The 23,389-nt window shown below is 38.2% G+C and overlaps 2 protein-coding genes across 5 annotated transcripts in view; both read left to right on the top strand.

Moving 5' to 3' along the window:
* The window catches only part of LOC126651272 (cytochrome c oxidase assembly protein COX16 homolog, mitochondrial), a 46,918-nt gene extending 25,953 nt beyond the window's left edge, over nucleotides 1-20,965 (top strand). For both annotated transcript variants that reach the window (XM_050336994.1, XM_050336995.1), the window contains exons 3-4: nucleotides 6,287-6,349; nucleotides 20,607-20,965. In XM_050336994.1, coding sequence (XP_050192951.1) covers nucleotides 6,287-6,349; nucleotides 20,607-20,726 — 183 coding nt within the window. In that variant the 3' untranslated portion in view covers nucleotides 20,727-20,965. The remainder of the gene's footprint in view (nucleotides 1-6,286; nucleotides 6,350-20,606) is intronic.
* Nucleotides 20,966-21,035: 70 nt separating this feature from the next.
* Nucleotides 21,036-23,389, top strand: part of SLC8A3 (solute carrier family 8 member A3) — a 147,771-nt gene continuing 145,417 nt past the window's right edge. For all 3 annotated transcript variants that reach the window (XM_050336982.1, XM_050336981.1, XM_050336980.1), the window contains exon 1: nucleotides 21,036-21,192. In XM_050336982.1, coding sequence (XP_050192939.1) covers nucleotides 21,176-21,192 — 17 coding nt within the window. In that variant the 5' untranslated portion in view covers nucleotides 21,036-21,175. The remainder of the gene's footprint in view (nucleotides 21,193-23,389) is intronic.

Genomic DNA, 23,389 nt, shown 5'->3' with positions numbered 1-23,389 from the left:
GGCATAAGTATAGTCTTCATTATACATTACAACCTTTACGAGCTTTGTTCCTTTAATTTCTTAAGTAGAGTGGCACTCAGCTTGGCCATAGTTTACACTGCATTTCCTGAGTCCTGGGATTTATCTCCTCCTGTCTACAGCTTCTCACTCTGCTCATAAACCAGAACTTAGAATATTTATGACACAGACTTTTGTAGCAATTTATGGGAGTCTTCTTGAGGAAGATTAAAGTTGACTGATCAGCAAGATTGCTGATTTTCCATGTAGAGGAGTTAGGCATGTGATAAATGTTTTCAAATAAGATACTCTAGTGGGAGAGCTAGAACTGGTGATTCTGGTTTACTCTTAAGTTTAAAAAATGGGTGGGGAGAACAAATTGAAGAATTTCATATAAACAGTCATTTTGTGGAGTCTGTATTGTGAATACTGCAGGAAAATTGTGTCCTGTGTATTTATGCTGGTGGGAGCAGATGAAAAAATAAAAAAGCTTAATTCATGTTCATTAAATTCAGGCCATCATCTTCTCCCATTTCCAAAGTAAAAGCTGAAATCATTCTCAGTGGGATATTATTTTGTGGAGGATAGGATAGGAACAGAAACTCATGTTTTAGTAAAAATAACAAACTACTTTTAGAGTAGAAACGTCTTCTACCACTTTCTGGAAATGCTAGAGGGAAAGTTCTGTAAGACTTTGGCATACAAATATTTGGTCAGTACATGCCAGTCTCTGGACACAAGTATACAATGTTCCGCACAGACTTACGTGAGAGGAGACTGTTAAAAGCACAGTCCTCTTCTCATGATGTGGTTGTCTCCTGACAGTTTCCTTGTGTAGTAACTGAAGCTATAATTTTAGAAGATGTAATATATTCAAGACTTGGTTTGCTCTAAAGCCCATGGCTACAAATAGTATGTGGACAAATAAATAATGATGGCTACAGCATAGAAAGACTGCTTGTGAAACTGGGCTGTCTTAGTCACGGATTGAGGCGTTTGTGTACTGCGGACAACTGGTATGTTACCCTGAAAATCAGAATGTGAATCAACTTGCTTCTCCTCTCTGAATGCTGAACAAGGGTGACGCTGCTAATCTGCTTTGTATTGCTGAGTTTCATAGAATCACAGAATGGTTTGAGTTGGAATGAACTTTTAAAGGTCATCTAGACCAACCCCCTGTGATGAGCAGGGACATCGTCAACTCGATCAGGTTGCTCAGAGCTCAGTCCAACCTGACTTTGAGTGTTTCCAGGGATGGGACATCCACCACCTCTCTGGGCAACCTGTGCCAGTGTCTCACCTTCCTCATTATAAAAAACTTCTTTCTTATACTTTGTCTAAATCTACCCTCTTTTAGTTTAAAACCATTAGCCCTTGTCCTATTGCTACAGGCATTGCTAAAAAGTTTGTCCCTGTCTTTCTTATAAGACAGGGTAAGTATTGAAAAGCCACAATAAGGTTTCCCTGGAGCCTTCTCTTCTCCAGGCTGAAGAACCCCAGTCCTCTCAGCCCATCCCCATAAGGAGAGGTATTTCATCCCTCTAAACTTCAAACGGGGATAGTCATGGTGTTCTTTGTGTTCCCTTGTGGAAGAGCTATCCTTTCCTTATCCTGGAGGTAAATTTAGTGACATTTACAGATTTCACAGTCACTGTCTGACTATATTATTTACTTCTGAGCCAAAATGAACTGTAGTCACTGAGGATCAATACAACATTGTTAGCTGGAGAATTTTTCTTAGTAACAGGACATTTAGGTTTATAACCAGAAATACTCGTGTCACAGACAAAAGAATTCCCTTTTTTGAAATGAGTGTACAGTTTCTCACACACTGCAGGAGTACCTGATTTGGTAGAGGCTGCAAGCACCAGGTATTTCTGCTTTGCTGTGTAATGATGCCCCTTGTCTGCACCCCAAAGTGCCCTGTTTCTTCCACCTAGAAATTCTGTCTAGGTTCTAATTGAAAAACTGAAACGTCAGCCTTAAAATGAGAAGTGGCAGCCACATTTTAGAAGGTTTATAGGTAGTTACAGCCTCAAGTAGCTGCCTACAAAGATTTCTAAGAATATATCTGTGCTTAACATCTATTACTTTTAGCCATTTAAGAATTTTTTTTAAGTCTGTTTCTTTGGGAACCTTTTGAAGTTAAGTAAGGGTAGGTTTGAAGGAACAGTGGGAGTGTGAAATGGGCCAAAATTCCAATTTGTTCTTAAACCCTTTTCAAGATTTTTCTTGTATTGCACTTGCCTTTGCCCTTTCAGTTGATGGAATATGAAATAAGCTTGTATAATGCAAGTAACTCTGAGAGTGTTTCATTCATTTTTGCTGCAACTGCTACAAAGGAAAAAAACCAAAACTGCACCTCAGAAAAAAAGGAAGTAAAGCCTTGGAAAATTGTATTTACAGTATTGGTTTCAACGCCTTGCAGACAGCATCTCACGAATACTTGCATCAAGTATTTCAGTAATCTTTCAGTAAGAATTTAATGTGAAGTTATGCTGTAATTATAGATGCACACATCTTTGAATTCCATATTTAGAGACAAAGTTTGAATTTAAATTATTCTTTAAGGAGCATCTGAGATTTTGCCGAACAAGGTGGAGTCCTCTAGTGTAAAGGAATGTTGTTTTCTGTTCCCTCCTGCCTTCTAAATGATGGTGCAGAGGACACTGTCAGGCTGTTATGGCATTTGGGCTTTGTCTGCTGCCCTCATCATATTTACTAATGCAGATTCGTATCGATAATTTAGTTATTCATTTGGCAGTACATAGGTGACCACTTGTAGCTCATTTGGCAGTGTGTATGTTGGCATAGCAGTCATCATGGAAGCAAAATGTATGTGTTTGTATTTGGATCTTGCGGCAGATGTGTAATACGAAAGAGCTGCTGCTTTGGCATGGGCACTTTCCTGGCTCTGCCCTCACTTTAAGTGTTCCCTTATCATCTGTGATTGTGGCTCGTATTGATGATTATCTACATTTTCAAAATGAAAATAGCGTGGTTCTGTTTTCGTTTTTTTTTTTTTGTTCTTGTGATGTTTCAAAGATAGTGCAGCATCTTACAAACACAGTGGAAACAGAACTTTGTAATACAGTTTTTCTCAATTGCTATATTGATTCCTAAAGCAACTTAGAATCATAGAATCAGCCAGGTTGGAAAGGACCTCTGAGATCATCAAGTCCAACCCTTGATCCACTATCACCGTGGTTACTAAACCATGGCACTCAGTGCCACATCCAGTCTCATCTTAAAAACCTCCAGGGACAGAGAATCCACCAGAGCCCATTCCAATGCCTGATTACCTCTCTGTAAAGAATTTCTTCCTAATATCCAACCTCAGCCTCTCTGGTAGAGCTTAATACCATGCCCTCTTGTGCTACTGATAGTTGCCTGGGAGAGGAGACTGATGCCCACCTGGCTACAACCTCCTCTCAGGTGGTTGTAGAGAGTGATGAGGTCCCCTCTGAGCCTTCACTTTTCCAGGCTAAACAACCCCAGCTCCCTCAGCCTCTCCTCACAGGACTTGTGCTCAAGTCCCTTCACCAGCCTTGCTCTTCTCTGGACCTGCTCCAGCACCTCGACATCCTTCCTGAACTGAGGAGCCCAGAACTGGACACAGCACTCCAGGTGTGGCCTCACCAGTGCTGAGTACAGAGGAAGAATCACTACCCTGCTTCCTGCTGGCCACAGTGTAACCCATCTGTCTCCATTTGGTGGCTGAAAAGCAGGGATTTGCAATCAGGGCATTAGAATGTGCTGGTGGATCAATTGCTCTGCAGAGTCAAGTATGTTTAATTATTATGTGTGGTAAGTATGTACGTAGGGAACAAAAAATGTAACGATAAAAGAAAATGCATACTTAATGCATACTTACTTTTTTTTTTTTTTTTTTTTTTTTTGGTGGGAGGGACTTGGAGCAAAAGAACATGTTCTGCAGAGTGGACTTAAGATGTGTATAGTCTGCCCTCAAATCAGGGTTTAACTAGTCTTAGTTAAACCACTTTAACTAGTGGTAAGGTAATTTGCTGAATAAAATTCTAGCTTCTAAAGAAGCAGCAGTTTCTGTTCCTTTCACATTTACAGGGCATTTTTTAAAAGAAATTTCAGCTAGCTTCCTTCACTTCTGCATTTTTGTTAATACTAAAGCTACAGCATCCAATTGGAATGCTGTGTTTCAGTTTTGCTAGTCATCTCCCTTTCTGCAGGCAGAGGAAAATAAAGACATGAGAAGGTAGGAAGACACAAGGGGCTGGAAGGGAGAGTAAGCAGCAGTAACTTCACCACTTATTTGCCTTTACCTTGCACAAATGTGGCCATGCAAACACCACACATTAAACAAACACACTAAAAATTGCTAAAATAGAACTTGATAATGGGGATAAGTGAACTGTCTTTGTAAGTTGAATTATGGCCGTGGTTAGTTAGGTAAATGTGCTGCTCCAACCATGTTATTTTGGGTGCCTCATTATTAAATGAAGGGAAAATGCAGGATGAAATCAAACTTATTTCTTCTTTACTTGCTGGAGCATTTATTTCCCCTTGTCCATACGTGCATTGCAAGAACACAAAGCATAACAAATAGTGTTTTCATTTAGTTGTGAATACAGTGAGGTCCATGATCACTCTTCTCTCTATGGAAGCAAGCTTCAAAGCCTGTCTGGCTACTCAAAGACTTTGCATTTCTGCACGTGTGATGGATGGGTTTGTTGTTCTAATGAAGCATGGCTGTTGTTGGAGGTCATGGTCACAGGAGAGAGGCAATCCATCTTTAATGAGGGGCAGTTCTGCAGAGGCCTTGAATGCCAAGGCAGAGATGTAGCATTTCATTTTTTTATTTGATATAGAGGGCCAGTGCAGAGACACTATCTTGTTTTACAGATTTTTTTTAATTATGAAGAAGGTGGGAGCTGTATCCAGTACAAGCATAAACCGTTTTGGATATTTTGGCTTAGTTCCCAAGTGTAATGAGTCTGGAGGTTGCAAATGTGTGTATTTCTATGGCCAGATCGCTGATGAGATGGGGAAATCAAACCTCTGGCCATGCACAGATGGTGTTAGACTTGCCTGTCTGAGCATCCATCCTTAGGAACTGAGGTCTCACAGGCTGCATGCTAACTAGCAGGCAGTGTCTGTAATCAAGGGGAACATTATGGCCTAGGGAAATTCTTCAGAAAAATTCCTATCAATACAATAGTAGGTGTGTATTTTAAGTACCTCTGATGATCTGAAGGTGGATCTTCTCATGGACCAGGCAAATTCTGACCAGGCAGATTCTGTTACATGTGTTCCCTCCTTTCTGTTGTTTTTGATGAGGGTAACTGAGTCCTTGTCAGCTGAGCCCAGGTCAAGAAGCAGCAAATTAAGAATAACAACTTTTCTTCACTGCATTAGTCATAGTTGGACTTGTGTACCAGAAATGTACAACTACACACATTGCCAGTCTCCTTACACATCTGTTTTGTTTTTTAAGATCTAAAAATGAGGTTGTTCTCTCATGGATTTATTTAGTATTTTAATGAATTTGCCTAAAGACTATGCCTAAATATTGTGTATGTGGCTGATGTCTGTTTGAGAAGAACATAAAACACTTTCTTTAAGTGTGAAGAATGCAAATTATCTTTTTCCCTTTTGCTTCTACTCTTGGGCCTGTGGGAGACAGATGTTACTTGACAGAAGGAGGGATGAACACTTCTTCCGGGCTCAGAAAAAGTTAAAACATGAAATGTATCTGCTGTATCTATTGCCATGTCTGTTCTTGGATTTGTTCTTTGAATAAACTTCTCTGAAAGGTGGCAGGAATCACCGGCACTGTCAGGACAGAATCAAAACTAGGAAAGAACTGTGTGTTCATCAGAAAATTGGAAACAAGTCATGCTTTAACTTTGAAAACCAGAATATATTGTATCCCTATTCACTGAACTCGACATTCAGGAGTTAAATATGTAATGTGATCACTCTTTTCTCTTTCTTGCACTTGTTTCATTTATTTAAGCTTTATTTAGTTTGACAATTTCAAACTAAACAGATACAGATTTAAGTATCTAAGATAATGCAAGTGCAGGGCTATAGTTAAAAATGTGCTTCCTTTTTGAGTTTAAAAGTTTGGCTGTTGACCTGTCTCTTTTCATCCCAGTTCTTGTGCTGTGCTTATCATTCTGGTATCTGAGCAAATAAAATGATTTAGAGGAGAGGAGGGTTTGCATGTACCAATATTTAGCATATTTTAAGATTTCTTTAAAAAAAATTTTTAACAGCAAACATTTTTGCTGTATTTTTGTTTGTCTTTCAGGTTGATCCAGCTTTGAAAGAAAAATTAAAACAGAACACTGTGACACTGGAATCTGAATACGAGGTAAAATAAATTTGTTGCTTGGGGCTCATAACCTTGGGTACCCTTGATTACCCTGGCCGCTGGTGGGTTGTATCTGTCCCTAACTAAAATTAGATCAGCCATCTGCCTTTGACTCACTGATGTCCAATAAAAATAAGGTTTTTATGTAAAGAAAGGTTTTTGAACACACAGTGCTTCTTTCTGAACACAGCTTCACTTTGATGTCCAGATGCCAAGTACAGTGGTACAAATAAATTCCACTCTTTCTGTGGTTAACCTAGTTTATAAATGTAGAGCTGATGTTGGCCTTAGATAGAATGTGTGTATGCATATGTCAGCACTTCTGCATGAGTTTTGATGATCTTTAGACCAAATTACAGAACAACATGCATGATGTGCTTCCTGTTATTTCTTGCCTCTGAAATGTATGTGCATCGTTCAAACAACTGTCATTCCTTTTACATGGTTTCAGAAAATTTTACAGAGAAATATTTTACTCTTTCCTTAACATTGCATTTTCTTAGAACATTACTGAGCTCCATAATGTCTGTTCTGACCAGTTTAATATCCAGAGTTTCATAAATCTTCAGGTCTACAAAAAGCCATGTTAGAAAAACTGTAAAAAACCTTCCTTGAACCAGAAACAAAGGATAAAGCTATTTAAGATAATTTTTAATGTTTTAAAATTAATTGAATCAAATGTCCTGGTAACACTTCATCTATCTCTATGGTCCTTTTGCTGAACACAGGTTTTTGTGTTTCTTCCCATACCACATTCCTGTCACAAGCCTTTGAAGATCTTGATTGCACCCATTGCTCTCATGCTTAGGTGTCCAGAGGGCAGAACATGGTCTTGATAATAAAACGTTACTATTATACTACTCTTTTGTGATTTGCCTGAAATAAAAATAAAACTTACCTATTGTATTTTCACATGCCTAATTTCACAAAATATCTGTCTACCTGCTAGTTTTTACCATTATTGAAAACACTTTTGGGCTGTCCCCCTGCTGTGAAGAACTATGGTTTTTGGTGTAGGGAATAAAAAGATGGAAAGTTCCAATGGAGATTCAAAACTTAAAAATCCATTCTGGTTCTGATTGCCTCTGGGATTATTGTGTCTCTCCATTCAATATACTGTAAGGCTGCTCTGATTTATGTATGGGGAAGAAAAAGTAAAAAGAACCACAAGCAGCAAAAGGAACCACATCTCAAACTCAATACCTAACCTCAAAATCATCTGATCTGTATTCAGATATGCCTTACTTTCTCTTCAGAAGATAAGTAAATAGTTGAAGGATAATATTTAAATAGCCATAATTGCATTAACTTTATGGATAAATCAATGGTAATAAAATACATCTGACATAACAATATATTACAAGCCTACTTGGATAATGAGGCTCCTTTCTGATGGACAGCAATGAGAGAAGCAATCTTTTTTTTTCCTAATCTAAACTGCAGAGAGTTCCCAGACCAATATTCTTCCAGAGTAGTGTTTGGGTGTTATAGAGGGCAGACCAGTTCAACAAATCAAGTGGATTTGTATTTTCCCATAATGAAAATAGATTTGGATTATTGTTTTGAACTCTAATATCAATATATACTATGGGAACCAACTTGCAAGCACTAGGCATATTAATTTCTGTCTTCAGTGAGACTTGTGAAACTACCAGCAGTCCTGCCCATGCTTCGCAGTTCCACTCTGAGTGTGTGACAGTTTCAAGTCAATGTTACCTCTGTGTTCTGGTGGACAGAATCCAAGCAATCCCTGAGTTACAGCTGACATTTAGGAGAGCAGTTTCTTGGGGACCCCTTCTGTTTCAGACCAGGGGGGTTTTGAGTGGACTTTTTTTCCTTTCTGTATTTTTTTGACTTGTCCAAAATATACTTCTTAAGAACATCTTCTGATTCAATATCTAGGTCACGCTGAAGGATTACACAGGTGACTGTTACTAAATATGGTATGATAAGAGATCAAGGGCAGTTAAAAAAAAAGTTCCTGTTTTGATATGTAAAGCTTTATTTTAAAATATTATTAGCATTATATATGCAGCTCTTACTGAGGATACCACACCAGCTCTTTTGAATCATGGTTGCCTGATACATGCAAATGTCCTTTGGCTCTCCCTAAGACTTTTAAAAATACCTTACAGAAATGTACATATTGAATACATACTGAATTCCTCTAGGATGTCATAATTTCTTCTATAAGCATATATATGCCCTTATGGGTGTATTGCAAAAGATGGGGGAGGGAGATGGTGATGTAAAAAGTTGAAATCACAGACTTAATCAATTTACTGTGAAGAAATCAAAATAAAGACATTTTCTTACCTTCTAATTTACTAAATTATCTCTTCTCCAACTATACAAAATTTACTTTATTTCATGCAAGACTGTTTCTGATCAGGATACTATTTTGAGGAAGGAAGAATTTACATGTGTAATTCATACTGCTTTTCTTATATCTCAGATCTGTTAATAATGCCATTTATCTTGTGCGTTGGGATATTCCAGAGGAGAAAGCTACCTTTGCATGCATTCTCCATTGTTTATGCATTCCTCTCACACACTTATGTGTCCTCGTGTGACCAATTAGTCCTTGCTCTTCCCCTTTGCCTAATAAATCATGGCTCTGTCCACTAGTGACACTGGTACTAATGTGAATGTAGTTCTGCTGCTGAGCTGGGGCCTTGTAGAACACACTGAAAAAATGTCAAGTGTTTGACCTGTGACAAAAGCATAGAGTATTTTATTTGAAAGCACAAAATACAGTTTGAAAAAGGGAGGTTAAAAAACCTGATTGAGTTAAAAACATTCTTGTAGTTGTTTAACAATCACAGTACATTCCTGTTCATTGGTTTAATGCAGTCTCAAAATAACATTCTTTATTCTAGCACTTGGTTTCTGTACTTCTGTGAAATTAATGGTTTAGTAAACACTAGAAAATATGGCCTCAGTAACATCTGACCCCAAAATATAGAATTGTTGTTTAAGTATTTTCTAACAAATAAAAACATCCTTACGAATTTATTAACCTTTTACAATGGAAAAATCCTTTAAGTCTGAATCAAATGTATGATATCCAGTGGGAACCAATAGCAAGTGAAAGTAGAGAAAAAATATCACAATAAATAAAAATGTGAGGGATTGCTATGGAAACAGTAAATGAGAAGTTATAAAGCAGAGAAGGTTGACACAAGATGCTAAGGGCATCAGAGCTGTCTGATAAGTAAGCTGACAAGGATATGGGTAAGAGGATGGTGTTGTAGCAAACCAAGAATAAAATAATGAGGATGTGAATTCATGAGTAACTATGTTGGTAAAGTGGCAACATTCAAGAAATATAACTAGGTGTTGTTTTTTTTTTTTTAATAGAAAAAAGTCCTCTGTATTTGAATCAGATGTATTTCCAAACTCCTTAATAACCAAACAAGATGTTATTTAACATCTACTAGACTCTGATGGTTTATAACTGAGTTCTAAGAGTATGCTTGGAAAACTTCAGTGGCTGTTGAAAATTTCAGTCTAGGAATGATGGTTCTCTGGGCATTACTGGGTAGGAAGGTGATGCTGTGAAGTGTTCTGTGAGATTTGAGATGCATCTAGGCAATATTGAGTACTTTTTTCAGTATAAAGATATGACACAAATTGTAAAATCATTACTAATGTGCAAGTGGCACGAAAGTATTGCAACAGTATACGTATGGCAAAGCAGGGACAGAGAGCTATTCATGTTGCTTGGTAAGCTGGGCCCATTAAATGTGCAAAGTACCTTTTAAAGTAGCCAAAGTTATATATTTTTCAGGTCAGATCGGACTGTGTTATGGAAAGCAGTAACTCTGGAAAAGATTTAGGAGTCAGTGACTAAATAATTCAGCTTGATCTTCTCCTGTGATATTCAGTGTATGAATATAAAGAGGAATTGTAGATGTAGGAACAGGTGATTTTACTTCTGAGTGTGGCACTGATGAAGCTGAAACACTGGTTCAGCTTTTGGTATCCATATTTTTAACAAGGCTTTAAGAATGGATTAGGTTGCAGAACAGACTGACTGTATTTAACTTAGGGTAGAGAAAAGGCCTTAAAAGAAACTTAAAGATTTAAATAATTGTAAAGATACCAAAAAGAATGTTGCTTACATATAAATACCTTCATAAGGAGAAAGTGTTAGCTATTGAAAATTTTTTTATTGCAGAAACAATACTAAAATTAGAAGTAAGGTCCATGATTGATAGCTGGGAACATTATTTGAACACAACAGCAAGGAAAATGGGTCCTCTGTCTTTCAGAATACTGAAACTGTAAAACTTTATTTAAAGTTTTCCTTTAACTGGTTGCAAGCTATTGGACTCGGCATGATATAATTGACTGTGAATGTTCATACCAGAGAATGCTGCTTTCTTGACTAAGTGTATAAACATTGATCAGGTTTTGTTCCTTATAATTTGATAAATCACAAAAGTTCAACATCAACTCTGGACAGAAAATTTGTAATCATTTGTCTTGAGAATTACAGAAAAAGTATTGTAATGGCAGTGTTAAAATATATATGGAGGACAGTTCAAAAATTAAAAGCAGGTATATGGAGAGGTTTCTTGTGAATACAAGCTCTTTATTTATTGTCTTAAAAGAGGAATTTGAATAGGCCCTACTTAAAAAGATTCAAGCCACTTAATGATCATTTGACTTAACTTCAGGCATTGTGGTGCCAGCAGAATGGACGAAATTTCTTTTCAGGGAGTGACAGTGTAGTAACATCGTAATTTTTGTTATGAAATAGATGCATCCAAGTGTGTGGACATCAGGAGTACTCTAGAAAGAAAGTAATTCCTGAATCAGTAGGTGAAATTTGGAAGTATCTTGTTGTTGTCATTATCAGAACCTGAGGATTACTGATCTTGTTGTTAAGAATTAACAGATTAGTGTATTGAATGGATTTACTTTAGTGTCTGTGAAGATACTAGTGGCTAAATGCCTTGAGCTGTTTGAGAGCTGACAAAGATCTTAGGAAAACATCCCCCCTGTTAGGATACTAAGAGATACTGTTTTTCCCGCTTTAGTCACTCCATTCCTTCCCTGCTTTCTTCTTTCTTGTTGCATTGCCCAGCCTAGACATTAGATTCCAGCTGCCCACCAGGTTGTGTTTGGGACAAGCTGAGTTTCTTGCATTTCAGTTTATTCACATGTGAAATGGTCTAGATTGTGTTTATTTCACTGTGAGTGTTCAACACTTAATGTTTTATAGAGAAAGACAAAGTGGTGTTATTTTATCATTAATGGAAACTGCCATGGGAAAGGATTTTAGTTAAAACAGTTTATGTTAGGCATTTTATTCTGAGTGTATGTACAGTCCATAGCTGAGCTACAGTCTGGACCTTTTCTTCTTGACATCTCAAAAGTTTCGTGTGCCATAGTTTGATTGCATATGATTGAAGTATTAACTATGTTCATAATTTGAAGTATATATTGAAGTATAAACTATGTTCATAATTTTTGATAGAGAAACACAAGAAGGTCGAGTTTGGTGATGGGCATAGCCCAGGAAGAGTTCTGGTGGAAAAGCCTTCTTGCAGAAAGAAAGACAGGAAAGTTTGCAGGGTATTGGCTTTTACTCGTCTTATTTCTAGAATTCATCTCAATTAATAGCCCTGTAAATTCTTTCCTGGTCGTCTCTTTGCATAGGATTTTCCGTAACTGTGAGCTGTTTCTTTCATATATGTTGCATTTGCACTTTTGTTATCCCATAAGAAGACACTGATTTTTCATAGATGAGAAACAAGGTGAGGTGATTAACAGTGCAGTCAGACAGCAAACATGATCAGGACACACAAATGCATATTATAAATAATCTCATCACCACTTCTACTCTCTCTTCTGCTTGTGTTTCCTGTATGTTTGTTTTTTTAATCTCAGAGGAACTGACCAACTCTTACCATGTTAGGGCCAGCATTGTGTGTTGTCTCGTTTACAAAACATGGACACATGGTCAATCATGTCTAAATGTAAGAAGCTTCAAAAGATTGTTATACAATTCTTGCATGTTCTTGCTTCTCAAATTATTGTTACTTATCATTATTTAATGTTCAAACTATACTATAAAATTTACTCTGCTATAGCAGGTTACTGTCAGAGAGTGGGTCAATGCCTGTCCTAAGGCCTACTGATCATACAGAAAAATGAAATGCGAGACACTCATGGAGGCTGACCGTGGAGTTTGCATACTTTTTAGCTAAATAATCAGACTTCTAAAAATGGAATGCAAAAGTTCCCAAATTCAACCCCTGACTTCATCATGTGCCTGGTAAGACTTCAGTTTTACCCAGGTATAGCTGTTCAAAGAAGTTTAAAGGCTGAGGGAAATGCTGTTGGCAACTCAATATGTAATAACCCCCCTTGTTCGTAGCATCTTCCCCTTAAGTCACTGGAGAGCCAGTGTCCCTCTCTACCATCTTACAGCCCTAACTGAAGCAAAGAAACTCAATGACCACGGAGTGTCATTAAGCAATGTGTTCTCTTTATTACAGCACCGGGCAGCACGGGGGATATCTCCTCCTAAGGTCCACCTGTCGGAACAGTGTATGTGTATTATATACAGTTGCAGTATTCATATTCATTACATTTCTTGGAATGGCCAGGGTGAAGCTGATTATTTCTCAGAACTCATTGACATGGTTTTCTGCCTCCTTGTGCACGCACGTTATCATCCAGAGGGTCTTTGAGGGTCTTCAGATGAAAACTCAAGATCTTCCTCTTGGATAAACTTTTGACCTTTCCTTCTTGCACGTGCTGTCTGCCGTCCTGGTTAATTGCCAGACCACTAGTTTGTACCAGTTCAGTTCCTGTATCTGGTGTTTGAAGCACCATATCACATAAATCACTTTGACATTATGTACATCCTGTGAGTATTGCTGGTCCCAAAAATAATTCCTGATATATGCTTTATTTTCAGAAGGTTACAGGTTAACTCTATTTTAGTTACAAAAGATTAAGAGTCTACTGCTTCATTTCATAACATAAATTGTCTTTAAGCACAATGCAGTTCAAGACCAATCTTCCAACTTTAGAAAGACCCTAGACCTTACCTTCTAAAACTTCCTCTTCACTCTTGTAAAAATTTAGATAGATGCCTTGGTCTTTCTCAGATGGAAGTCTTACTGATTTGAAGACCGTTGGTTCTGATAGAACGAAAGAGTTATATGACAAATGTGTACTGTACATTCAGCAGTATTGCTGAGAAGTAGCTTTGTTGTCACTGGCAATATAGTGGGGCACTAACACTCCTATTACTATCCTCATCAGATAGGCAGGGGATGTTAGCCCTAAAGAAGAAATAGGATGATTTTTTTTCCTGTGAGAAATTTGCCCAACAGCACAAATCTAACAGTAGCCATTGATGTCAATGAAAAACTACTTATGGCTGAAAGGTTTGAAGTTGCCCTGTTAACATTTAGCCAAAACCATAGTTTTTTCACAGGGAAAAGCATTCTGTTTCAACATATAAACTGATAAGCAAGTTCTGGAAGAGAGATGAGTGGAAAATGAGCAGAAAAGTGTAGATGAGAAACAGAAGTCCTAAACTACACTAACTCTGTGTGAATGTTACCTGTACTGAGACCAGGGTAGAGGGGGAGCATGTGAGAGGCAGAAGGTTTAACTCACCAATTCAGCAGGATTTCTTAGTAAGGTTGACTGTTGATTTGAAGGGGTGTGGTTACTTTAGGTTGGTTACTTAATGGCATGGATTTAAGTTTAATTTGACACTGTTGTTGTAAACCTTCTCTAGCTGTTTCTTTTCCTGTGCCCACACACTACTGTTAGTAATTTCACAGTGGAAACTGATCATTTCTTGTTGTGGTAACTCTTGGCCCTTCGCTGTGGCATTCATCACAGCTTTTCCTTCTCACATAAGAAACCTGCAAAAGCTTGTTTTTCAGATCTCTTCAGAAGAAGAAACACCATGTGTGACTCATGATTCTAATACTTTTTGATGCCGGTACACCTCATTCTTTTTTTTATTAGAGTATCTTTTTATCTACATTAGAAGGACATACTGTGCCAGATTTTATATACAGAAAGTAAAGAAATTGTCCACACTTCCAAGTATTCTGGAAAGATGTTTGAAATAAACCTTTTCTGTGTTGATGGGAGGGTTTTATGAGCTCCAGATAGGAACATGCTGTGGAAATCTGTGTGCTCTTTCTAGGAGCAACAGAACTGTCATTTTTTGCTCTTACTGGTCTCCTGCACTGTTAAAGATCACACATCCCCTTCAGTCAAGTTCACCTTTATATAGTTGAAAAAAATGCTGCAAGCATCCCAAAAGTCTGTCCCTGGCTGCTCCTCTTTTAGAGAGTTGTGCTGCAGTAACTAGGACATACCTTTACAAAGTTTAGTATGGTAAGTTTAGTTAGCAGGATCAAGCAGTCAGACTTGGGAAATTCTTTGGTCTTGTTGACTTGGCTAGGTCTCCCAAATTGTGAATTTAGAGATAAATCTTAGTAACCAGCACTTCTCTTTCTGGGGCACAATAACCATAGCTTAATAAAACTTTTGTATACGAGAGAAATGAAAACTATCCTAAATGCATTTCATTCTTAATTAAAAGTGGAATTTGCTGCATTTTGGACGTTTGAAGTTGTACTGCTCCAGTCATGCTATTATTTATGCTGGAGCTTTTCTGAGTTTTATTTTTGCTTAAGAAGATATGCTGAAAGTAAATGACGCATGCATGAGTTCTGTTGACTTTACCCATGAAGCTTGTGGATCTTTTGGGCTGAGAAGTCCGTCTTGGGTGATCTGCAGGTGTAATCTATAAATGGCACTGGGTTATCCACTGAGATTTAATGTGGTTTTTAAGAGATTCTTAATTTTAAGAAGGAAAACTGCTTGTAAATTAGGAGGAAATCATGGCAAAGCTTAATTCCTGATGCAAGTCTGTCTAATGTTATATCCTGTTATGTTAAAAATTCAAGGCTGTATAATCATGTCATTTTGAGTGATATAATTGTTTAGTTTAGTGAGCAATTTGTATCACTGTAGCACCTTCACACAAAACAATAGGAGAGCACTGTGAACATTAATTAAACTCTGTGACAGCTCTTAGATGGAGGCAAGTTCTGCTCTCATGCTTCATATTGGGAAAATATTGCACAGAAAAATTGGCAGTGCAGTTCTTTGATACACATCTTTTACCAGATAGTCACTTGAGGATGTTTCTTTTCTCTCTCCACCCCATGATTCCTTCAGCTGTGCCAGTTCAAGTGTTTGCACAGTCCTGTACTTATATAGGATTTGTTCATAAACCGTATGAATTTGTTTTCCTAAAATTAGTTTGTTTTTATGATTGGAGTACAGCCCCAGGTAGTGTTGAATTGGCATAATTAAAGGGAAAATAACCCATGGGGAAAGAATCTCTTAAACCAGTTCACCATAGGTTAATTAATTGTGCCATAGATGAATGATAGTGGATCCCACTGAAGTAAGCAACAAAACCTCTGCTGGTTTCATCATTGTGGTTTTTGCCAGTCTTCAGCAAAGCCAAAAAGAGAAGCAGCTCCCTGGATGCTTAGAAGCAAAAACCTTCCCCCATTTCTTCCCTTAATGAACAAAAAATATCTTATTCTGGCCACAGTATGCTGCTTGCCTACTTGCTTGTATACTAACAACATAAAAACTAAACATTCTCTGGTTGGAATAAAACACTTAATTTTAATCTGAGGATTAAACCACTAATCACTGGCTATTAAATCACAGATTAATAAATCACTAATTGCAGATATTAAATTATGTCACTTCCTAAACAAAGTAAGTAACACCAAGTTTATATTAAGAAAATGAAATGTCAAAAAGGTGGCTCTGGGAAGGAGTAGTAAGAATAAGGTCATATCAGTGTGATGATGAAGTTAGGATTTTCAGTCATGCACAAGACAGCAGATTCAGTGTTAGCCTTAATTCTGTACCTGTGCATCTATGTAGCATCATAGAGCTCTTCAATATACCTTTGGACTCTTCAAGCTGTTTTGACACCTTTGCAAAAGCAGACTATTCAGTTGGTTTAATTCCTTCACAGAGTCACAGAATATTCTGAGTTGAAAGGGACACTGCTTTGGCTCATCTTCTGCCTGCAAATGGGTTTGCTTATTATAATGGTGGGAAATAATTGTCTCTCTGAATTAGAGCCATTTCTTTCTGTGGTGCTCATCACAGAATTTATTTCATCAAGCTGTACAGTAAACAGGGTTCTCTTATCCCTTCTTTCACATATGAGAAACTGAGAATAAAGCCAAACATTTTTTTGGAAGTGACCACCTTGAATTAACTCAGCCTGAGCAGTAAGAGCTCAAAATGAATTTCTGCAGACTTCAGTTTGTGTATTGTGGCATGAAGACTATCCTGCAAGAGTATCATTCAAACTCTTTTTAAAATTTTATTTTATTTTAAGGCTGATAGAGGATTACAACTATTACTTAAGACAGGCATTTGAACCAGCAATTAAGATGTGAAGGTCTCTTTGTGTCCTTATTGGTACCTTTGCACCAGTCAAGCTGTTTAACAGAAGTCTTAAAAGTCAAGTGTAGCAAACAGTTGAACATATTTTTCTTTTTCATGGTGCTTGTCTGCATAACTGCATTTTTTTTCTTGAATTTACAGCTTCTGTCAGTCCTGTACTCTTAAGAGGCAGTTTAGCTGATTTAGGGAGTGAATCAGTAGATTTAATGGACTATACTGATCTTACTTTAAACAGCTAATTTTCAATATCCTTTGGGCTATTTGAGACAAGCAGGAAAAGTGGTACTGATCTGATCTGATTACATTTCATTGTAGTCTCCAATGATTGACTATTTAGTACATTTGAATTGAGAGAAAAAAGTCTCTGGGTTTTAGACTTCCAGTTCATACAAATTTCAGTTTCATAAAAGCTGGAATTAGTTAAACATCTTTATGTGATGTCTTTATAAAGTTGGGTAGGCAGAGTCCAGGTGGCTAAAATGAAGAAAAGAAACAAAATAAGAACTTAAAAAGACCCAGCCAGATAGAATGAAAGAGGTTGACTTCATCTGAGAGTACAACTAGCTGCTTGCCTGAATTCTCACTGTACATATCAGGCAACCTGAAGTTCCTCTGTAACTTTGCAGCTTGTGCTGCATCTAATTGATAGAAGGGACTGCCGATCTGGTCTTACTTCTCAGCACTAAGATGAATTTAAAATGTGTAGCTATGTACATGGCTTTAGCCTACATTTAATGTAGCCACTCATTATGGGGCGATACTGCTGTATGAATTTTCATGTCAGTGACCAAGCGAAAAGGTCACTGGTTTTATTCAGCTGCATGTGAGGTGCTGCCCTGGTTTAACCCCAGCCAGCAACTGAGCCCCACGCAGCCACTCCCTCACTCCCCCACCATGGGGTGGGGGAGAGAATCAAAAGGGTTAAAGTGAGACAACTCATAGCTTGAGATAAAGACAGTTTAAAAGGTAAAGCAAAAGTCGCGTGTGTAAGCAAAGCAAAGCAAACAAGGAATTCATTTCCCACTTCCCATGGGCAGGCAGGCGTTCAGCCATCCCCATAAGAGCAGGGCTCCGTCACCTGTAATGGTGGCTTTGAAAGACAAACCCCATCATTCTGAATGTCCCCCCTTCCTTCTTCTTACCCCAGGTTTATATGCTGAGCGTGATGCCATATGGTGTGGGATATCCCTGTGGTCCATTAGGGTCAGCTGTCCCAGCTGTGTCCCCTCTTGTGCACCCCCAGCTCACTGGTGGGTGGGGAGAAAAGCAGGAAAGGCCTTGCCACTGTGTGAGCACTGCTCAGCAGTAACAAAAACATCTCTGTGCTACCACACTACTGTTTTCAGCACAAATCCAACATAGCTCCATGCTACCTACTTTAAAGAAAATTAACTCTACCCCAGATAAAACCAGAACACGTAGATATATGTGAAAATAGCTATGAAGTTTGAAAGCATTGCAGAAAAGATTTTCAGGTCCCCTTTCAGCAGGTATACTCCTTCTTAAGCTTATCCTCATGTAACAGGAGTCCTTTATTATTCCAAAATAAGATAGCATCAGTTCAGAAAATTGGAATGTCTAATCATTCTGCCTTCTGATGACTGATACCTGTCCCATAAGCTACTAATTTTTGCAGATGCTGTCACATGCCAGTAAGGGAGCTGCTTTCTTCTTGAATTGCAGTGAGACATTACACAGTGTTTATATATGACACAAAATATGAATGATGTCTATAAATATAATGAGAATAAAAAATAAAAATACAGTCTATGTATACATTAGAATCTTTATTTCTTTATATTTTAATTGATCAATAGATCTTATTTGTCTTTTCAGGAAATGCCATTCATTGTACAAACCCTTGGTTGTTTTATTCTATCAATACATCACAGTGTGTTTTCTAGGTACCTTTATGATTTCTGTTGGAAACTGCCAAGATACTTTCTGGTACTGGTTTGTTTAGATAGTATAGTTTTGAAATGATTCCTGTTTTGGACAAACCTCCTCTCTAACAAGACTTTGTGAAGTTTCAGGGACAAAATAATATGAACTTTAGGTAAGGATCTCCAGTACACGTCTCTTTTGATAGACTTCTTTATGTAGCCTGTCTTTAGATACCACAAGTTTTGTACTTATTTCAAAAGTTGATTCTTGTTCAGATTTTGGGAGCTGAACACCTTTGGGAATAGTTCAGAGCCTCACAGCTGTGTGAGACCTTTGTGTTTAAAAAAATCAGCACACTTCCCTTCTGTTAAAGCACATGTTATCTTCAGTGTAGTTTCCTTGAAGCTTCCTTTAGAATCAGATGTTAAATTCTGAATTTGCAATCAAAAGGGATAGTCACTGGTGCATGGGATGATGAGTACCTTTCTCCTTCTCCCTCCTCCCATGTCAGCTCAGATCCTTTCCAGTTGAAATGAAGTACCAGCTAAGCATAAGATGTGTAAAGTAGTCAAGACAATTCTTCAGAAAGACCTATACCAACTCTACTGTACAAAATAGTTCCATTGCTCCTACCTTGTGAAAGTCTGCTGTGTTTGTGCATGTGTTCTGATATATCTTGTGTAGATCAGTGCCTAATTTCTTTTGATATCTGACTAACCTCATTGCAATTTCCTCAGTTGTAAAAGTGGCAGGAAACTTTTACATAACATGAACTAATAGCAGGAGGTCTATTCTGTTATAGTTGCTGAATTATTCTGCAACTGTTATTCAAGTCCCTCGGTGTTTGCCATTTTTCAGAATGACTGACAGTAGGAAAACTAGACCACATGCTCAGGGCAGGGTTAAGTATCTTCTGGTATATTTTTACAGCATTTGCTAAGATGAGGCCCTGATCACAAAACGGAGGTTTAAGTCCCACTGCATTGATGGTATGCAGTGTTGCTCTGTTCAGTAGTAGAACAGCCCTGATTCTGGCAGTGGTGCAGACCCTCTCCTCAGTCTCCCTATCATGTCCAGTGTGCTGTTCCACAGGTTGGTGTGTGAGACTTGAGGTCTCTGTCTGCTGGGAAGGGACTTCTATGCCTCTGCCTGTAGGACTGTGAATCAGATACGGTGTGTGTTTGTGTTCTTCAACTGCAGCACTTGGTAGGTGAGGTCAGGAGGGCTCCTGTTCTTTGCTTTTGTGTGCCTCTGAGTCTAGATAAATACTGCAGTTGTTGAGTGGGGATGATAGGAGCAGGCAAAGGGATAATTAAATCTAGAGTTTCTAAGTATCTGACAGTTCAGTCAGATATCTGATGTATGACTTCGTAAGAGACCTATCTGCAATGGCTGGGTGCCATGGGAAACTAGTCAGCAGAAAGCATTGCACATGTCTCAAGTTAAAACCACATGTATTGAAGGGGTTTGCACTGTTGCTGTCTCTCTTTGTCTCTGCTTTGTATTTGTGCTGACAGAATACTTGAGGTCGCTAATTGCTATTCTTCTGTTTGAGCTATACCGATGGTTATCACTCATACTACTTCAATGCTTGGCACACTTGCAGTTGAAGAATATCTGGAAAACAAGGTGAGAAGAGAGAAAGGGGATACAAGATATCTTCAGTCGTGTTCAGATGCTACTTTGCTTCCTGACCTTAAATATTATTTATCTGTTGATAAGCAGATGCAGTAATGCCCATCCTGCTCATTTACACAGCTGCATGGATAATGACTAGATTTTTTTCCTCCTTGTTGAACTTCTCGTGCAGGGTAGATGAAAGTACTTTAAATCATGGATGTGTCAAGCTGACACTGTTATTTCTGTTGTTTGTCTGCAGAAGCTGGAAAAGTCTGACTTGAATAACTGGGAGAACATCAGAGGACCCAGTATGTGGGAAGATTCCAGGACTGTTCAGCAGCAACGGCGGGAGGCTCTCCGTCTCAAGCAGAGTGACTGAACAAGCCTACTTTGGTGCCTCTGAAAAAAAAAGTCTCTGGGTGGACTTAGTTTTTAATCCAGTGTCAGGAACAGACATGGGAGCAATTGCACCGAGCAGTTCATGCTGGTGTATGTATAAGTAACTGTGAGATCAGTCCAAAAGGCACTGTATTACATGAAGCTCTGTGTTTGCATCCATTTGCAGAGTACCACAGGCTGTATATGTGAATTTTCAATTAAAAAAAGCTGATGATTCTACTTAGAATATCCCGTTGTTTTTCATCTCTAACATTCAAAACTGCGTCAGCAAGGAATAACATTTCAAGAATCACTTGTCAGTACCAGAAGTTGTCATCCTAATGAGAACAACAGTGCTGTCATCTAGATGTGTGTGACCAGATAAATGCTGCTTCAGGGAGCCACTGCCTGACTTCAGGCTTTTAAGCTTGGAAGGGACTCCACAGGCATATGAGCTGTTTGGAACAGTAAGTCCATTCTTGGCTAAATAATACTCATGTGTTTCATTTTCAGGGACTTGACTGTATAAAGGCATGTACAGAACGTCAGCTGATAAGTGGTGAAATAACATTTGTTTAGCCGTGTTTAGATTTTTATGATTAGTTTATCGATACCTTCTTGCAGGCAGGACCTCTGCACTGGAACTTCTTCCAGTTGGAAACACTCTTCCTCACTAAAAACTGTGCTGTTTCTTTGTTAGTAAATATTGTAGCAGAATCTTATTGAACCACTGTGCAGTGGCAAAGCTCATCTTACATATATTACTACTTATATATTTGTGCATGTGCACAGAAATTTTTTATCTTTCATGGATTCTTCTGAAATGCTTGTCTTTTTATATTTGTCTCTGTGTGCTAAATGTTTGTTAGAGGACATCATGACAACTCTTCTGCTGAGAGAGTTCAGTGAAGAAGCATCCAGCTAATTTTTCAAATTGACTTCTGGGGAAGAAGCAAAGATATTTCTCTTGCATGAAGCCGTTAAACTTACCAGTTTTCTTGATGAACAAAATACTCACTGAAATATCTTGCATATTGTTAGTAATTTGATCTTCTGCAAAGACTGTTTTGGGAACAGTCATTTCATCAGTTTTTGAATTCAGTTGTAAATAATTACTTATATGGACAACATTTCTTATGTCATAACTTAGAACCCAGTTTTAGTGGATTGTTTGCTGGTTTTGAGGTCCTCCCACCCTTCCCTTTTTCAGAGGCACTAAATCTTGTAGTTTCTGAGGACATATTTGTAATTACCTTTGAAGTGCCATCTCTGGAAAATGATGGATTTATCTTAGCACCTCTGAGAAGCAATGACATGTAGTTGGAAAACTTTCCAACTTGCTCTCCTCTTCAACTTTCCTTCTAAAAGACAGCCCATATTTATTGATAGTCCACTAAAATAAAATTCCACCATTTTTATTAATACTGTTGACTCATTTATGAATTAAAAAAACCCAAAACTAATAATAATTGGAACAGAAGCTGTACTTTTCATAAAAGGGGAAGAGCTATTTCAGCAATTTATCTTTATTGCCAAGCACTTGAATAGTGGCTTCATGTTTTATGCTATTCTTTTCTTAGCCATTGAATTGGAAGTAATACTTTTGAAAGGCGCATTGAGAGCCAATTAAGTCTCTTAAGTTGTCATGCAACCTAGTTGAAGGCACTCCAGAAATGTGGACAATTACAGTTCATAACAGTAGCAGGAGAGGCAAACTTCAGTTGGTTCAGAACTCATGCTTAGTTTGGCTGCTTCTTTGAACTATCCTTTTGAAAGCCACTTACAGCACTTCTGGTTATCTCCAAGGCACCTGGAGACAACCTTGTTCAATTCCTGAATTGTAATTCTACACGTCTGTGGCTGGAGGGTTTTGGAGGTAATTAAGTGCAACTGTCAGTCTGAGGCACTGACTGACGTTTTTGCATCCTCTTTGGTAACTGGCATATACAGGTCTGAGAGGAATGAAAACAAGGCTTTAGAGAGAGGTGTTAAGTATTACAAGGGTAAAAGAGAGGACTGAAGAAGCCAGATCTAATCTGTTTGCTGAAATGAGAAATAAAAGAAGGAAGTCTGGCTAGGTGTCTGTGTGACTGAAAAATTAGTTTCAAAATCCCTGTTTTGACAATAAGGGAGAAAGTGTTTTTCTCTCAAAGAAAAAAATTAGCCAGGTTGGTCTTTGCGGTCTTACGTAACAAGAAAAGCAGTAGGGTGTAGAAGTGCAGGGAATCGGGAGCACGAGGCTCCAGAGATAGGGAGAGGTCAGCACAGCACCACAGATACATGGGTATCTGTCTGGATGGTTCCCAGTGGCAACTGTCTGCAGCTCCAAATGTTGACCTGTTCTTTGTGTGAGATCATTCTGTGGATGGATCCTGCCTATTGAGTGTGGTTTTTCTAAAGCACTTTGAATGTGCGGACACACGGATGACCCAAAAGAGAACACGCTCAGTATCTTCATTCATCTGTAACAGACGAAGGAGAGCCTTAGCAAAAGCTGTAGCTACTGTGGTGCAAATGAGGCTTCTAAACTACTGAATAGCACAGCAGTTGAATTTCAAAGCTACGAAATACATCTGGATGAGCAGGTCACTGTTAAAAACTTGGAGAATCAAAATGCAGGGAACAATCTTGCTAAAAGTGATCCTCCAAGGTCTTGAAGATGGG

This window comes from Myiozetetes cayanensis, unplaced genomic scaffold (genome assembly GCF_022539395.1).
Source record: "Myiozetetes cayanensis isolate MyiCay16 unplaced genomic scaffold, myiCay2020 scf6-25, whole genome shotgun sequence".
In the NCBI taxonomy this organism is placed as follows: Eukaryota; Metazoa; Chordata; class Aves; order Passeriformes; family Tyrannidae; genus Myiozetetes; species Myiozetetes cayanensis.
Note: the sequence above shows the minus strand (reverse complement) of the source record. Positions and strands in the feature narration are given on the sequence as shown.